Raw genomic sequence first — 15,488 nt, 5'->3', positions numbered from 1 at the left:
GCAAGCAATCTGATATCGATGACTCTTAAGGCAGCTAGGTAGTGGAATACATGTAATAGAGGGAAAATAAAATATTATTTTAAAAAAAGAGTCATTCCAAGGTATTAAAAAAAAGCAGGCAACGAATATGAACTAGGATGCCTATTTATGGTCCCAGTTACGGGGATAGGGACTGGACTTGTGACTTCACTGACATAAGAAACTCCCTAGAGTAAGTTCCCTCTAGAAACGAAGGTTGGCACCTTCTCTGCAACTTTATGTAGCGTTATAAGACTCTAAAACCAAGTGACTTATTTAGGGTTACATAGCAAATAAGTGTCAGAGATGGGACTTGAACTTCCTGGCTTTGAAGCCAGCTCTACCCACTACTCTATGCCATCTCTTTCATTGATATGGCTCTGATCAACATTTCTTGAGCGCCTAGTAAGGGACAACATCAGGGATGCCTTCAGTTTCTTCCATTTCAAGAGTGCACTTGGTGTTAGAATCTGAAAGACACACAATTCACCCATCCAAGATCATATTGTTCTTTGCTCCTACTTTGCTACCACCTCATTCCCCACCTCTACCATTAGTATCCCCTTTAGAATTGCTTTTGCTCCACAAAAGAGGATTTGTAGCTATGACTCTGCTCAGGGTTTAGTCACTGGGTTATCACTGCAGAGCAGGAAAGGATCTACTGAAGGGAAGGGAAATAGACATGAAAACTCATGAGCTTTCATCTATTCCTAGTTAGGTTCTTGGTGGGGGAACATAGGAACAGAATGTTATTCTGTAGTATAGCTGAATTAGAGGGCTGTATATCTTCCTCTTTCCCTAAGTATTCATGAATTTGAACTATATAGGGATATGAAAGAAGAAGTTCTCTTTATGGTCTGATGAAATTTCATCCTGATGAAAAGTTACTAATAGTGAATAATGAATTTTATTAACTTCATAAACTAATTATATAACTCTCTCTATATATAATTTTGTAACTTTATAAACTAAGTTAACTTGTTTCCTTTTTTAAAATAAAAAAAAATTAAACCAGGCAGGAATTTGCCTTTGACTGTTTGTACCTACAATGAAGGCAAACCTAAAATTCTTTGGCATCTTTTTCCCCCCTCTAGGTCTGTGCAAAGCACAATAAAAGGAATATTGAAAAAGCTAATGAAGAATCTACTTAGGCTAGAACTTCACAAAGAAATGATGAAAAGCCCATAATGGTTATTCCACATGCCCGTCTCTTTTAGCCAAATTCACAATTCATAAGAAGTCTTTCTTTTACCTTGTACTCAGTGCCAAAAGATATTTAATCTACCAGTGTAAACAATAGCTTCCAGCTACCTCTGTCTTCAACCTCTAAAGGAGACGCTATATGTTTTTAAAAAAATTTGTCCTTCCAAATCCAACAAACCCAAAGAGGACAATAAAAGTATTTGTGTAGATTAAGAGAACTTGATTTATCTTAATTACTGTACCGGGTACTTTTTCCAAAGGAAATTGCTATACCACATGGAATTCTGGCACACTGAGTGAATTCCTCATTTTTCCAGTCATGCAAAGAAGAGAAATATGGGATCACAAAGAGAGAATGGTGGACTTAAATGGCTTTCCAGTACATAGAGATTTTGAGTGTCCAGACATCCTGGCAAGCCAGTTCATCAAGGAAATACAGGTCAATCAAATGCTGTTGCTAAATTTTGTACTTATGGCACCTTTGTGCTTTGGATAAGATTTATTTGGTATGAATTGGCATGGTGTAGGCACAGTGGAAAATCATAGAAACAGCACTACAGCAGGGAAAGCAGGACTGGAGTGTGATTCCCAACATTTGTTTTTGCTCTGGTTCTAATCCTTTTTTTTCTTCCTATAAGTTTCACAACTCTATCTGTTCACTTAGACTTATAGCATATCAGAGCTGGAAGGGACCATAGACATCCTCTCTCTAGTCCACAATTTCATTTTTTACTGATGAAGAAACTGAGACTGAGAGATGTTAAATGATCTGGCCAAGGTCTTTTGGGCCAGATAGCTGGAATCTCATTCTAATGCACTGTATCCAAGTCAATTAAATTTGGGCAGCTAGTTGGCACAGTGCCAGGCTTGGAGTCAGGAAGACTCTTCCTGAACTCAAATCCAGCCTCAGACACTACCAGTTGTGTGACCCTGGGCAAGTCACTTAACCCTGTTGGCTTCAATTTTCCCATCTATAAAATAAGCTGGAAAAGGAAATGGCCAACCACTCCAGAATCTTTGCCAAAAAAACCCCAAATGGGGTCATAAAGAATTGGACATGAATGAAAAATGGCTAAACAACAAAAACATCCCATTCAATTAAATGAATCAAGTATAAATGAAGTATCTGTACTATGTGAGGTGTTATATTTGCCACCAGGAATACAGAAATGAAAAAGACACAGTCTTTATCTTCAAGGAACTTGCAACCTAATAGGGGTTGCAAGAGTGGAGAGATAAGATATGCACAAAGGAGAAAGAATCAAAATGTGCAAAAAAGAAAAGAAGAAAAGAAAAGTCTAGCACTTATTTTGGGGATCCAGGCTTTCCTAGCACTGATTTTTATCCTCCCAAATGCACAGTTGCAGAGCTGAGAGCTGATCACTACACATTCCAGGCATGGAATGGAGGAAGAACAGATTTAAGGGCAAAGGAAAAGTTCAATTTTGAACTGCTAAACTTGAAGTTCTAGGCAGTCATGCTGGTGAAGATCTCACGCAGGCAGCTAGACATGTCAGCTTGGCACTCCCAAAAGAGATTACGACAAGATGTAGATTTGGAAGTCATCTGCACAGATTCAACAACTGAAGATAAGAATGCGTGAGATCACGGGCTGAGGATAGAGTTTCGGAGACATACATTCAGAGAGGAGAAAGAGAAAGATGAATGAGGACAGGGGCCCAAGGGAACAGGAAGACAGGTAGAAAGAAAAATTAAACCAGGCAGGCTTAGAAAGGTAGAAGACAGGTAGAGAGAAAAGCAAGAAAAAACATTGTTACGGAAGCCAAGGGAAGATAGTGCTTCTAGAAGGAGGATGGGAGTAGTCAGTGGTTAACAGAAAGATTTGTCCTTCCAAATCCAACAAACCCATAAAGGACAATAGAAGTGTGTGTGTGTGTGTGTGTGTGTGTGTGTGTGTGTGTGTGTGTGTGTGTGTGTGCAGATTAAGAGACTTACTGTACCAGGTACTATGCTCCTTGAAAGGCCAAGGAGAATGAGTGTTAAGATCGAGTGGTTGATAAGTTTGGCAACGAAGGGATCATTGGTAACTCTAGGGCTAAGAAGTAAATGAAGAAATGAGTGGTGGAAAGCGGAGGCAGTGAATATGGTTGATTGTTTCTAGAATTTCTGCAGGGAAGGGAAAGAAGCAACAGGGGAGAAGGAAAGTTACTTTAGGATGGGCAAGGTCTGTGCACAGAAAACCTTTTTAACTTCTAAAGATAGAATGTGTTGGTGTTACAGGCTGCTGCTGAGTCTCTGAGGTGCCAAACTCACAAAGTAAACATAAGGACGAGGCAGTGAAGTTCTCTTTCTTGAGCAATAATTTTCAAAGAGGTGCCTGTGAGAAAAGATTGTGGCAGAGCTGATCTTATATGTACATAGAGAAGGCAGCAAGTACAGTGACTAGGACTCTAGATACTTACTTGTTGTTCAGTTGTTTTTCACTCGTGACCCCATTTGGGGTTCTCTTGGCAAAGATACTGGAGTTATTTGTCATTTCCTTCTCCAGTTCATTTGACAGATGAGGAAACTGAGGCAAGCAGGCTTAAGTGACTTGCCCAGGGTCACATAGCTAGTAAGTGTCTGATTTCAGATTTGAACTTCTGAAGATGAATCTTCCTGACTCCAAGTCTAGTTTATCTACTGTGTTACCCCGCTGCTCTGGATTACTAGTAGTAGCATGCAACTAAGGGATAAGATCTGAACTAGGAACTGGACTTATGATTTCATTAGTATAGAGAACAGTTGAGGAAATTCCTACTAGTGTACTAGTGGAGACCCACACTTTCTCTGCTATTTATACTCTTGGAGAGTCACATGGAAAATTAGAAAATTCGGGTTCCATTTCTGGTCCATTTCTTAGCTTGGTGAGCTGACACAAATCCCTTAACCTCCCTGGACATCTTGGAACAGTGATGGGCAAACTACAGCCCATGGGCCAGATGCGGCCCCCTGAAATGTTCTATCCAGCCACACGACATTAGTCCTAATCTGACAAATACAATGAGTAGGATACAATACAATGAAACTTTGAGTTTCCTTAGAAACAGACCGACAGATGAGCATTTCCTTTCCTTTGGCCCCCTCTTTAAAAAGTTTGCCCATCACTGATCTAGAAGGTTAGTAGAGGAACCCTTAGAGATAATCTGATTAAAACTTCTGACTTGGTAAAGGTTACACAGCGAAAGACTTAACACTCAGACTTCAGACTCAGTTTCCTTGATTGGAAAAAAAAAGTCAGGAAGAGAGAGAGGAAATGGATTAGAGCTGAGGACCATTAACAGGTTGCAGTTTTCATATTCTTCATACAGATTGACATATACCATTTTCCCTTCATTTCCTTCATGAGTTTGTTTTTTTTTCCAAAATAAATATGGGTCTTCTTTCAGAACATGATGAACATGGAAATACATATTATATGATAGCACATGTATAACATCATATTGACTGACATATGGGGAGGTAGGGAGGGAGGGAAGGAAGGAGATAACACAGATCACAAAACGTCAGGAAATAATTATGAAGGAGGGCAACTAGGTGGTTCAGTGGATTGAGGGCCTGATCTAGAGACAGGGTTCAAATCCAGCCTTAGATACTTCCTAGCAGTGTGACCCTGGGCTTAACTCCCATTGTGTAGCTTTTACCACTTTTCTGCCTTGTAACCAATACACAGTATTGATTCTAAGATAGAAGTCAAAGTTTAAAACAAAGATTATTAAAAATTGTATCTTCATGTAATCTGGAAAAAAGTATAATTTAAAAAAGAAGTTAATGTTCTTAATATTAGTCTGCTGGTTTCCTCAGGTATAAAACTGTGCTTGGAGTAACACTAGGTAACATCAAAATTCCCCTTCTACCTCTATTCATTTGTGATTCTATGAAATTATTTTATAATTTTATATTCTATAATCAAATTCCATTTGATTTCAGGAGCCCAGCTGCTGGGCTCTCTTCCTCCCCTTCCCCTCAGTCTGTCCCTATCTCCTCCATCTGCTCGTTGCCACTCATAGTTCCAGACTTTGCTTCTTAAAATACAGATTCCTCTGCGAGAAGTGATACTATAAGCTATTATCAGCTTCCAGTCAGTTGTTAGGTTTGTTAGGGAGAGAGCACAGAATTCTGGGTACCTGAAGGAGAGAAAAGGAGGACGGAGGGAGAGCCAGAGCTCACAGATGTGGGAACTTCACAATTTTACTTTAGCCCCCAATCTGCTCATTTACTTATTTCTTTGGCTGCCTGTATGTCAAGTGACAGTCACATGGACTTGGGGAAGAAGGCAATAGAACTCTCTGCCAGAGTCAGCAGCTTTCTGCTTGCTTAGTCACACAGCTTCTAAATATTTAATGCAGAAGCTCCTGGAGCCAATAAAGAACTAAAATGAAAAGTATTTCGGAGGGAGAAAATAACTGGAAAGTCTTAAATATGTCTTTTGGAGAGTGGCAATGTAATAGAGTGGAAAGAGCACTGGAATCAGAAATCATGTCTGAATCCTGGCTCTACTGATTATTTGCTATGTATCCTGAGGCAAGTTACACTCTTGAGCCTCAGTTTACCCATCTCTAAAGTGAGTATATTAATGGGAATATTGTCCATCCCAATCAGAACCAAATTAGATAAAAAAGTAGAATGCTTTAAAATCATAAACTATACCATCATGTTGAAAATCATTTTTTTGGAAACAAATCCCCTGACCTGCGATAGTCTATATGCCTTCCCTTCTCCTCTGCCTCTTCCACATTTGAATTCTACTAATTATGAGTAATTATTTGTCTCTGCTTTAGGCCAGCACTTATGGGAGAGGATTTTTTCCCCCAGCTTTGTCAGGCTCAGTTTCCTCATCTATAAAAGGGTGGAGAGAAGGGAAGAGTGGCCAGGAACCTGGTACGCTGGCCAAATAGCCCACCTGGAAGTCAAGAAGATCTGACCTCAGGCACTACCTCTGCTATACCCTGGCAGTGTGATCCCTTGGCCTCTCGGTTTTGTCATTGCCATCCTCTTCATCATCCTCATTGGCATTTTATAGAGAAGGACACTGAAGCAAGGAACGGCTAAGTGATTTGATTATAAGTGGCAGGGCTAGTGTTTGAGACAAGATTCATACCCAAGTCTTCTAGGTACAAGTTCAGAGCTCTGAGTCCTACGCCCCTCAGGCAAAGAAGCTGCCATACTATTTCATCCACAAGAAACTTCCGGCCCTTATCTTGCCTTCTCTTTACTCATTCTACCTCTTTTTCTCCCATCCTAATGTAAGAAAATTCCTTCACCCCAGCAAGCCATCTTATGCTGGGCTCATGCCCACTCACAATGTTTTCAGTCATGGGTAGCATTCCCTCAAGACTCCCTCCAACTTAGCACTTACAGGTTGAGTCCTCACAGAGGTTACTATTATCCTGAGTTCCAGGTACTCTGTCTTCTAAAATTAAGCTCAGAAGCCCCCATTTGCCTTTAATAGTCAATGAATAGACACAATTAGTTAAAAAAATAAAACACTATATAAATATGATCTAAGTAGCTATCCATATGTTTCTTTTATATATATATATATCCTAATATATAATATATATCCCCAAAATATAATATAATAATATATAACACAATACTATATAATATATAATATAGGTTTTAAAATTAATATCCAATAGTTAAGTATCATATTTTATAAATTTTATTAACAATAACTAAAGTAAAAAGAGCTAACTAAAAAGGTGCTAACCCATCACGGTTGCAAGAGAAGAGAGAAAAAGAGAGGTGGAGCCTTAGAACTTATATAAACGTGACCACACACATCTGGGGGATGAAGTCCAAGAGTTCAAAATCTCCATTTATACAATAATAATATAATGTATAATATATACATCCCCAAAATATAATTTATTATACATATATTAACCCTTACCTTCTATCTTAGAATCAATACCATGTATTTGTTCCAAGGCATGAGAGTGGTAAGGGCTAGGCAATAGGAGTTAAATGACTTGCCCAGGGTCACTCAACTAGAAAGTGTCTGAGGTCAGCTTTGAACTCAAGACCTCTCATCTCTAGTCTTGGCTCTCAATCACTGAGCCACCCAGCCCCCTGTTTCTTGTTTTTTCATCAAGGAAGATTATATTTGGTCAAGAGTTACAAGTGGATGACTAGTTGGGCCAAGAATTGAGTAGGAGGAGGAAATTGGGTTATATCTGAGCGGGGAAATTGTCTACTGTCTTCAGTGACTCCAGGGTATCTCCTACTGCAAAAAGCCATTTCCTTAACACCAATATTTTCCAGAGAGACTATATGGTTGTGAATCTTGCAGCATGGTTTTCTTCACTGTGGACAATGGGGTAGCATAGCCCTGGGCTTGGAGTTGGAAAGAACTAGATCTGAATCCTTTCTCTGATGCTTCCTGCCTATGGCCAGAGGCCAGTCATTTAATCTCTCTAAGCCTCAATTTCTTCGTTTGCAAAATTTAGATGAGAAGTGGAATCATGGAGAGCAATAGCTTTCAAAGTAGGGTTCAAGGACCACTAGAAGAAGAGAATCCCGGAGTACCTTTTATGGGGACAGTGAAGTCAACATGATTTTCATAACTAACATATTTTCATAGCACAACATTATTCTCAAAACTAAGATGTCTTAATTTCTAATATAGATAATAACAAACATATGAGATCCCAAAAGAGACTGTGACAAGACACAGATTTGGAGGTCATCTGCACAGATTCAATAACTGAAGCTAAGGTGTGAGGTCATGGGCTGAGGACAGAGCAAGGGTTCTCACAGAGCCTCCTACTTGATGTTCATGGATTTTTTCAGTGACTGGTGTTAGTTTTCAGTTCTTAATAAAAGTATAAAATATATGTATAGGTAAAATATATAAAATTATAAAAAATAAAAAGGACCTAGCATTCTAAAGTGCTCTTATCATGTGTAATGTACTCTATAGACCAGAGTCCAGGGAATATAGAAAACAATATCTCAGGAGCTGCTAAAAACAGCTTTTGTGGTGGGGACTTCCAGAACCCTGAAGGGGAATTCTAACTGCAATAATTCAAAATCTGCCTGTTTTAAAAATCAAATGTTATATTCCAATTTTTTTCAATGTGTTGAAATTTGACTGAAGCCATTCTTTCAAGCTAATAAAAACTGTCTGGTGGTTGCATACTGTACATACCTCACCTTTATTTTACAGGGTGGTTTTGTTTTTATTATTATGCTCATTCTTGATTTATAGTTCGGTTGTGATAGAAATAAGTCCTGTTTGGGATAACCTGTAAAAATGAATGGCTGGTATACTAACTTTAACCTGAATTCTCAATGAAATAGCTAAATGAGCACACATCTGGTCATTTAGAAATGTTTCACCACAGATACAATTATTCCAAGAGAAATAATGAGGAATCCGTTATTTGACTTAAAAGACAAAGTAGAACCAGTGGTGGAAGATACATGAAACCAGATTTCAGCTCAACATAAGGAAAGATTTCCTAACAAGTGAGACGGACAGACTTAGGAGAGAATAATTATATAGACATTTATATAATACTTTAAGGTTTGCAAAAGGAATGAATCTATATTATCTCACTTGATCTTTACAATAAACTTGTAAATTAGACCTTGCAGTATAATTACTCCATCTTATAGATAAAGAAGGGGCAGCTAGGTGGCACAGTGGATAGATACAGCACCCAGGCAGGCATAAAGAAGACTCATCTTTCTGAGTTCAAATCTAGCCTCAGACACTTCCTAGCTGTATGACCCTGGTCAAGTCACTTAACCCCCACTGCCTAGACTTTACTGCTCTTTTGCCTTAGATCTAATAGCCAGTATTGATGGAAGGTAAGGGGTTTTTAAAAAAGAAATAACATGTAAGGAAGATATTTTTCATGAAGCAAAAGGAAACAATGTTTTGCTTAAAATTAGTATCAGATGACAGAGATAGTTCTAACTCTGAGTATCTCTTGTCTTGACTAAATATAATTTTCCCAAAGAAGGATCCAGATAAAGTTATCCTTAATTTTGGCCATACTTGAGGTAAATGTTGGAAGTCATTAATTGGATTAATTACCCATTAGAACGGGGCAGATGGGAAACTGAAGCTAGATTGGGGTACAGATTGGATTGTTGGAATAAGTGATAAGCAGAGTCTACCTCATTGTGGGCCAAGGAAAAGAGAATGAAAATGTAGAAGTTAAGGTCAGCATAAGACACAAAGCATTTCCAGCAGACCTTTGGGAGAGACTTTTCTGGCCTGCTTAATCTTTGGCTTACAGAATGAAATGAGGTTCAGGTCTAAGAGAGTTTCTTTTTGTGCCTACACATCACCCAGTCCTTATGATGTCCAAACAAAATTCCTGCTAAAGCATTTGTCAGGTTTCTGTTTGTTATGGGTACTTGCAGATATGAGTGGATATTTCTCATATCGATAGAGATCTAATATCAACTATTAATTGAACTAAAATAGTATTACTATAGTAATGAGTATTTGGGCCAGAGTTTTCATTTTCTTTATTCAGAAAAGGAATAAAATGAACATTTTGTAAGAGTTGGATAGTAGTCAATGAACATACTTCACTGTACTGCTCTTTTTTTTTAGTTAAGCTTAATAAAAAGCAGGAAACTGAGGGAAAACTCATCCAAACTCCCCAAGCCTAAATCTGCCTATTAAAAAGTTAAAATAAAATAACCTTTTCCTTTTTACACCTATCTAAAAATACTTTATAGTATATAGCAGGCTCCCTCCTGTTCTTAGTTGCTGCTGATCTTGCCAAGGAAAAAGGATTGAAGCTCATCAAGGAGGTTTTTATTGAATGGTGTGTGTATTTTGGCTTTACTTATGGCTATTAGGAAAAATTAGAATTATAATTTTTCCTTGTGAAAGCCTTAAAATATGTAAAAAAGATGTCTTTTCAAGAAAAGGTACTTCTAGGAAACTGATGTATCCCTTTTGTAATCTACAACTAAGTTTTTCTAGCACAAAGGCTACTGAAGTTCCTAGTACCCACCAAAGATTTTTTCTCTTGAAAAACAGAATTTCTTAAAAGCTTACTATTGTTAGACCTACAGCCCAGCTCCTTCTGTCTCTAAACCAGTGGTTTCCAAACTTTTTTGGCCTACCGCCCCCTTTCCAGAAAAAATGTTACTTAGCCCCCTGGAAATTAATTTTTTTATTTTAATAGCAATTAATAGGAAAGATAAATGCCCCTGTGGCCATCACCTCTTCCCTGGATCGCTGCAGCACCCACCAGGGGACGGTAGCACCCACTTTGGGAATCACTGCTCTAAACAATAGCCTACAGACAACCTATGTTGGGTGAGGTTTTGTTTGAGACTCTTAAAAAAAGAAATCCAGATTTTGTGGTAGTAATGAATCTGAAATGGTTGTTGTTCATAAACTCAGTGATGGCTGAACATGTGGTATATGAATGTAATGGAATACTACTGGACAATAAGAGGTGACAAATATGAGGACTTCAGAGAAACATGGGAAGACTTTTGTGTACCAATATTGAATGAATTAAACAGAACCAAGATAACATATAAACAGTGACCATACTAATGTAAATGAAAACAACACTAAAAGGCCTCTGAACTCTGATTAAATTTGTAATGACTAATATAGATCCCAGAAAACTGAGGATGAAATCTAAGACCTTCTTCTCTTTGGAGGGATGGAGAAATCATGTGTGATCCACATGCATATGATATCAAAGTCTCTGTGTTCTTAAATTCTCCTTAATTTTTTCATTTTTTGTAAGGGAGGGTTGAAAGTGGAAGTTACATGTTGGGAATAATCATGACAAAATTAAAAGATATAAATGAGACAAAAATAAAACAAATGACCTGAAGAAATAAGGAGAGGGAATAGAGAAGAGAACCCAAATGATCAAAAAGTTAGGAAATAGGGGGCAGCTGGGTAGCTCAGTGGAGTGAGAGTCAGGCCTAGAGACAGGAGGTCCTAGGTTCAAACCCGGCCTCAGACACTTCCCAGCTGTGTGACCCTGGGCAAGTCACTTGACCCCCATTGCCCACCCTTACCAATCTTCCACCTATGAGACAATACATCGAAGTATAAGGGTTTAAAAAAAAAGTTAGGAAATAGGTTTCCAAGTACTGGTGGGATTGGAAAGATTGGTTTTATTGTCATATAGGGCCCTTCTATTGTCTGAATTTTTTTAGTTATACCATATAGTTTGTGATCTATCAGAGCTCTGAAAATATTTAAGCACTCACTATACATGGGGAATAATTTTAATTAAGAAAGGAGTCATCTTGTTTGTCATTGAATATAAAGATGTAATCCACTCTTTCTCCCCTTATAATGAAACATATAGTGCTCACTCAATCCTCATAACAATTCTTCCAGGCTCGTACTATGGATGTTATTATTCCTATTTTATAGATGAGAAAACAAGAACAGAAAGCTTAAATGACTGTCCCAGTATATACAATGAATAAATGATGGAGGCAGAATTTAAACACAGTTCATTTCTACCTCAAAGCCCAGCACTCTTTCTCAAATACCAAGCTTTCTTCAAAAGTTTATCTGTTGATTTGGAATTATGCTCAAAGAGCTCTGAAAGATTGCATGCCTTCAATCCAGCCATACCACTACTAGACTCGTATCCAAAGAGATAAAAAAATGTTTGTACAAAAATATTTATAACTGAGCTTTTTGTGATGAGAAAAAATTGGAAAATAAGGGGGTGTCCCTCATTTGGGAAATGGCTGAACAAATTGTGGTATATGATGATGATGGAATACTATTATGCTATAAGGAATGATGAAAGGATTGATTTCTATATGAACTAGAAAGATTTCCATGAACTGATCTGAAATGAAATGAGCAGAACCAGGAGAACATTGTACACAGTAACTGAAACATTGTGAGATGATCAACTGTGATAGACTTTGCTACTAATAGCAATGCACTGATTAAGAACAAACCCGTGGAACTTTTGAAAAAGAATGCTATCCACCTCTAGAGAAAGAACTATGGGAGTAGAAATGCAGAAGAAAAACATATAATTCATCACTTGGTTATATGTGTATATGATTTAGGGTTGTGGTTTTTAAGAGATTATTACAAATATGAATAATATAGAAATAGGTTTTGAATAATAAGACATATATGTAAACCAGTGGAATTGCTTGTCAGCTCCCGGAGAGGGGAGGGAAGAAGGGAGGGAGAGAACATGAATCATGCAACCATGGGGAAAATATTCTAGAAAATAAAATAAAATAATGTGAAAAAAAAGAGTTTATCTGTTGTACTGGACATTGACACATTATACTGAAGTGATCTGTAATCCAATGCTACCTGGCATAAACATAATTGATATCTACTAGAATTGTTCAGAAAGTGGCAAATTACCTGGTATTTGGTTTTAGATTTTCTATTGTAGAGAAGGTTTGATTTGTAGTTTGAATAGCCTCCTTTTTCCCAGTAGGTGCTCCATTTTCTTTGGATCTAATTTCATATTCTAAAAAATAAATAAGTTATAAATTAATCAAATAATCAATAATAACAACAGTTCATATGAATTTAAAGATTTAAGATTACAAAGCACTTCCCTTACAACAACCTGTGAGGTAGGTAGACTATTATCATTTCCATTTTACAGCTTAAAGAAATTGAATCACAGAGAAGTTGTGTCTCACATAAGATAACACAATGAGTAGGTGGTAGAACCAAGACTTAACCCATCTTTTGAGGAGAAATGCAATGCTCTTTCCACTATACTACATTAGTTAACTGAATAATTACTCCATAAATTTATTTCCTTATTTTTATTATAAAAATAAACCCTAACATTCTGTCTTAGAATTGATACAAATATCAGTTCCAGGTAGAAGAGTAGTAATGGCTGGCAACTGGGATTATGTGACTAGCTAGATTTTTATTTAGGGGGCAGCTGGGTAGCTCAGTGGATTGAGAGCCAAGCCTAGACACGGGAGGTCCTAGGTTCAAGTCTAGCTTCAGATACTTCCCAGCTGTGTGACCCTGGGCAAGTCACTTGACCCCCATTGCCCACCCTTACCACTCTTCCACTTACGAGCCAATACACAGAAGTTAAGGGTTTAAAAATAAATAAATAGAAAAATTAAAAAAAATTAAAGTGAAACAATTCGATGCCAAATCTGGAACTTTTTTTTTTTTTAGGAATAATTTTCAAATTGGAATTTTACTTCAAGATTTGCATTTTTCAGTAATGTATATATTTTGGAGAACTTTGGTAGCTTTTTTTTAGGTTGGTATTATAACATTTATTAAAATAATGCTATGGGTTAATAGAAACAGCAAAGAACCAAAGAATTAAAAAGCAAGCTATGTAAAATCCCAACTAAAACCTGAATGTGTCTAATGTATTCATTCAGTAGCTAACTAAAAGCCCAAGAAAGACAATACTCTCAATATAATAAAGTACTGCAAAACAATTGGCAATTTTCAGTTATTAAAATTGTGGGTTTTGCATTTTGTATCTTTTTCTCAATCAGGAAAAAAATTCTTTTTGAATGTTATATAACATACATATAAAACAAGATAGAAAAATACATTACAAACTTGTAACAATGGCTGTAAATACATTATCTTACATGTTTCTCATAGGCAATAGGTTGGTTATGGAACATACATAGCATGAAACTACTAAGATAATAAAGAATAGACAAAATACATGTCAGCTGTACGGTAGCATACAAGAAACACTCCAATCTACTTTCGTAGCTTTCTGATACACCATTTGACATGTTGTTACTGGTAGAAACTGAAGATGTTGCCATTATTGTTTCGGGTCTTGGGAGCTTATGTCTTTGACCACAAATCAGATAGTCAATAATAGCTTTTATATACACACTTTATACAGAGAAGAAGTAAGGAAGTTAGCATTTGTCTAAAGACTTCATAATTTAATAGGGATCCAGTTGAAACCTACACAGATATTGCTACAAAAAACCCAACTGACAAATTTTCTTAGTGAAAAATAAATTAGCAAATCAAGTTCTGCTCTACTTATTTAATAAATAAGTTATTATTTTTAAATCCTTACTTTCTGTCAGAGAATCAGTATTAAATATGAGTTTGAAGGCAGAAGAGTGGTAAAGGGTAGGCAATTAGGGTTAAGTGACTTGCCCAGGGTAACACAGCTGAGGGTGACTGAGGCCACATTTGAACCCATACCTCCTGCCTCCAGACCTGGTTCTATCTACTGAATCACCTAGCTACCCTCAGTTATTTTTTTTTAATGAGCTCCTGCCTTGACAATTATTCTTGGCAACTAAAACTATGTCTACATTTTCACAAATAAGTCTGAATTTTATGTCAAAAAGCATTTTTATGCAATCACAGCTCTAAACAAAGCAGAGATCATTCTTCATATTTTTAGCTTTCAAAATATGATTGTACTCTATGAATTAGCTTATTATTCTTTTTTGCTCTGAACTTTAGGGAGAGGTTTGTCTTTCATTATATGCGTTAAGCCCTCTAAGTGAATAAAGAAAATAAAGAAACAAAATAAAAGAAACAAATAGGCAATCACCACTATACAGAGAGATTATTGAACATTAGGCAAGGTAGGAAGATTGTGTTAGGTGTCTTGGTATTTTCATCTAGATTTCTGTTAGTAGGGTTATGATAAGGCAGCCAGGTAGTTTGGTGATTAGTGTGCAGTTAAGAGTCAGGAAGATTCATCTTCCAGGGTTCAAATACGGCTTCAGACACTTCCGAGCTATGTGACTCTAGACAAATCACTTAACCCTATTTGCCTCACTTTCCTCATCTATCAAATGAGTTGGAGAAGGACATGGAAAACCACCCCAGTATCTTTGCCAAGAAAACCCCAAATGGGATCATGAAGAATGACTGAAAAAAGAGCGAACAACAAAAGTGTTAAGATAAAAATACGTATGGTGTGGAGGTTAAGTAAAGGCACAACTTGCTTAAAGGATTAAGAACAAATGACTAAGAGACATACACTTTCCAATTTTAGTTGAGGGAGTCTTTGAAAAATTGTTATGATATTTTAATCACACAATATTTTATCATAAATGAATTTTGACAAAATATACTATGATATTTAATATATTATAGTCAATACATTATATATTATATTATGATGAAGGGTGTCACTTATAATAAATCATGAAGGTATTTATTAAAGATGTATTCAAAAGCTGACTCTAATGAGCAAAGTGCTCATGGACCAGACTTATGGATATATTTCTAATATTTCATAAGATTGATTGCTGAGTCCTTAAATTTAGATGGGGTTAAATTTGGTTGATCTTAA

The 15,488-nt window shown here is 36.8% G+C and overlaps 1 protein-coding gene across 1 annotated transcript in view; it reads right to left on the bottom strand.

Moving 5' to 3' along the window:
• Positions 1 to 15,488, bottom strand: part of LOC123241583 (ABI family member 3 binding protein) — a 287,167-nt gene that overhangs the window by 13,826 nt on the left and 257,853 nt on the right. The window contains exon 40 of the mRNA XM_044669199.1: positions 12,575 to 12,683. Coding sequence (XP_044525134.1) covers positions 12,575 to 12,683 — 109 coding nt within the window. The remainder of the gene's footprint in view (positions 1 to 12,574; positions 12,684 to 15,488) is intronic.

The sequence above is a fragment of the Gracilinanus agilis genome, chromosome 3 (assembly GCF_016433145.1).
Source record: "Gracilinanus agilis isolate LMUSP501 chromosome 3, AgileGrace, whole genome shotgun sequence".
In the NCBI taxonomy this organism is placed as follows: Eukaryota; Metazoa; Chordata; class Mammalia; order Didelphimorphia; family Didelphidae; genus Gracilinanus; species Gracilinanus agilis.
Note: the sequence above shows the minus strand (reverse complement) of the source record. Positions and strands in the feature narration are given on the sequence as shown.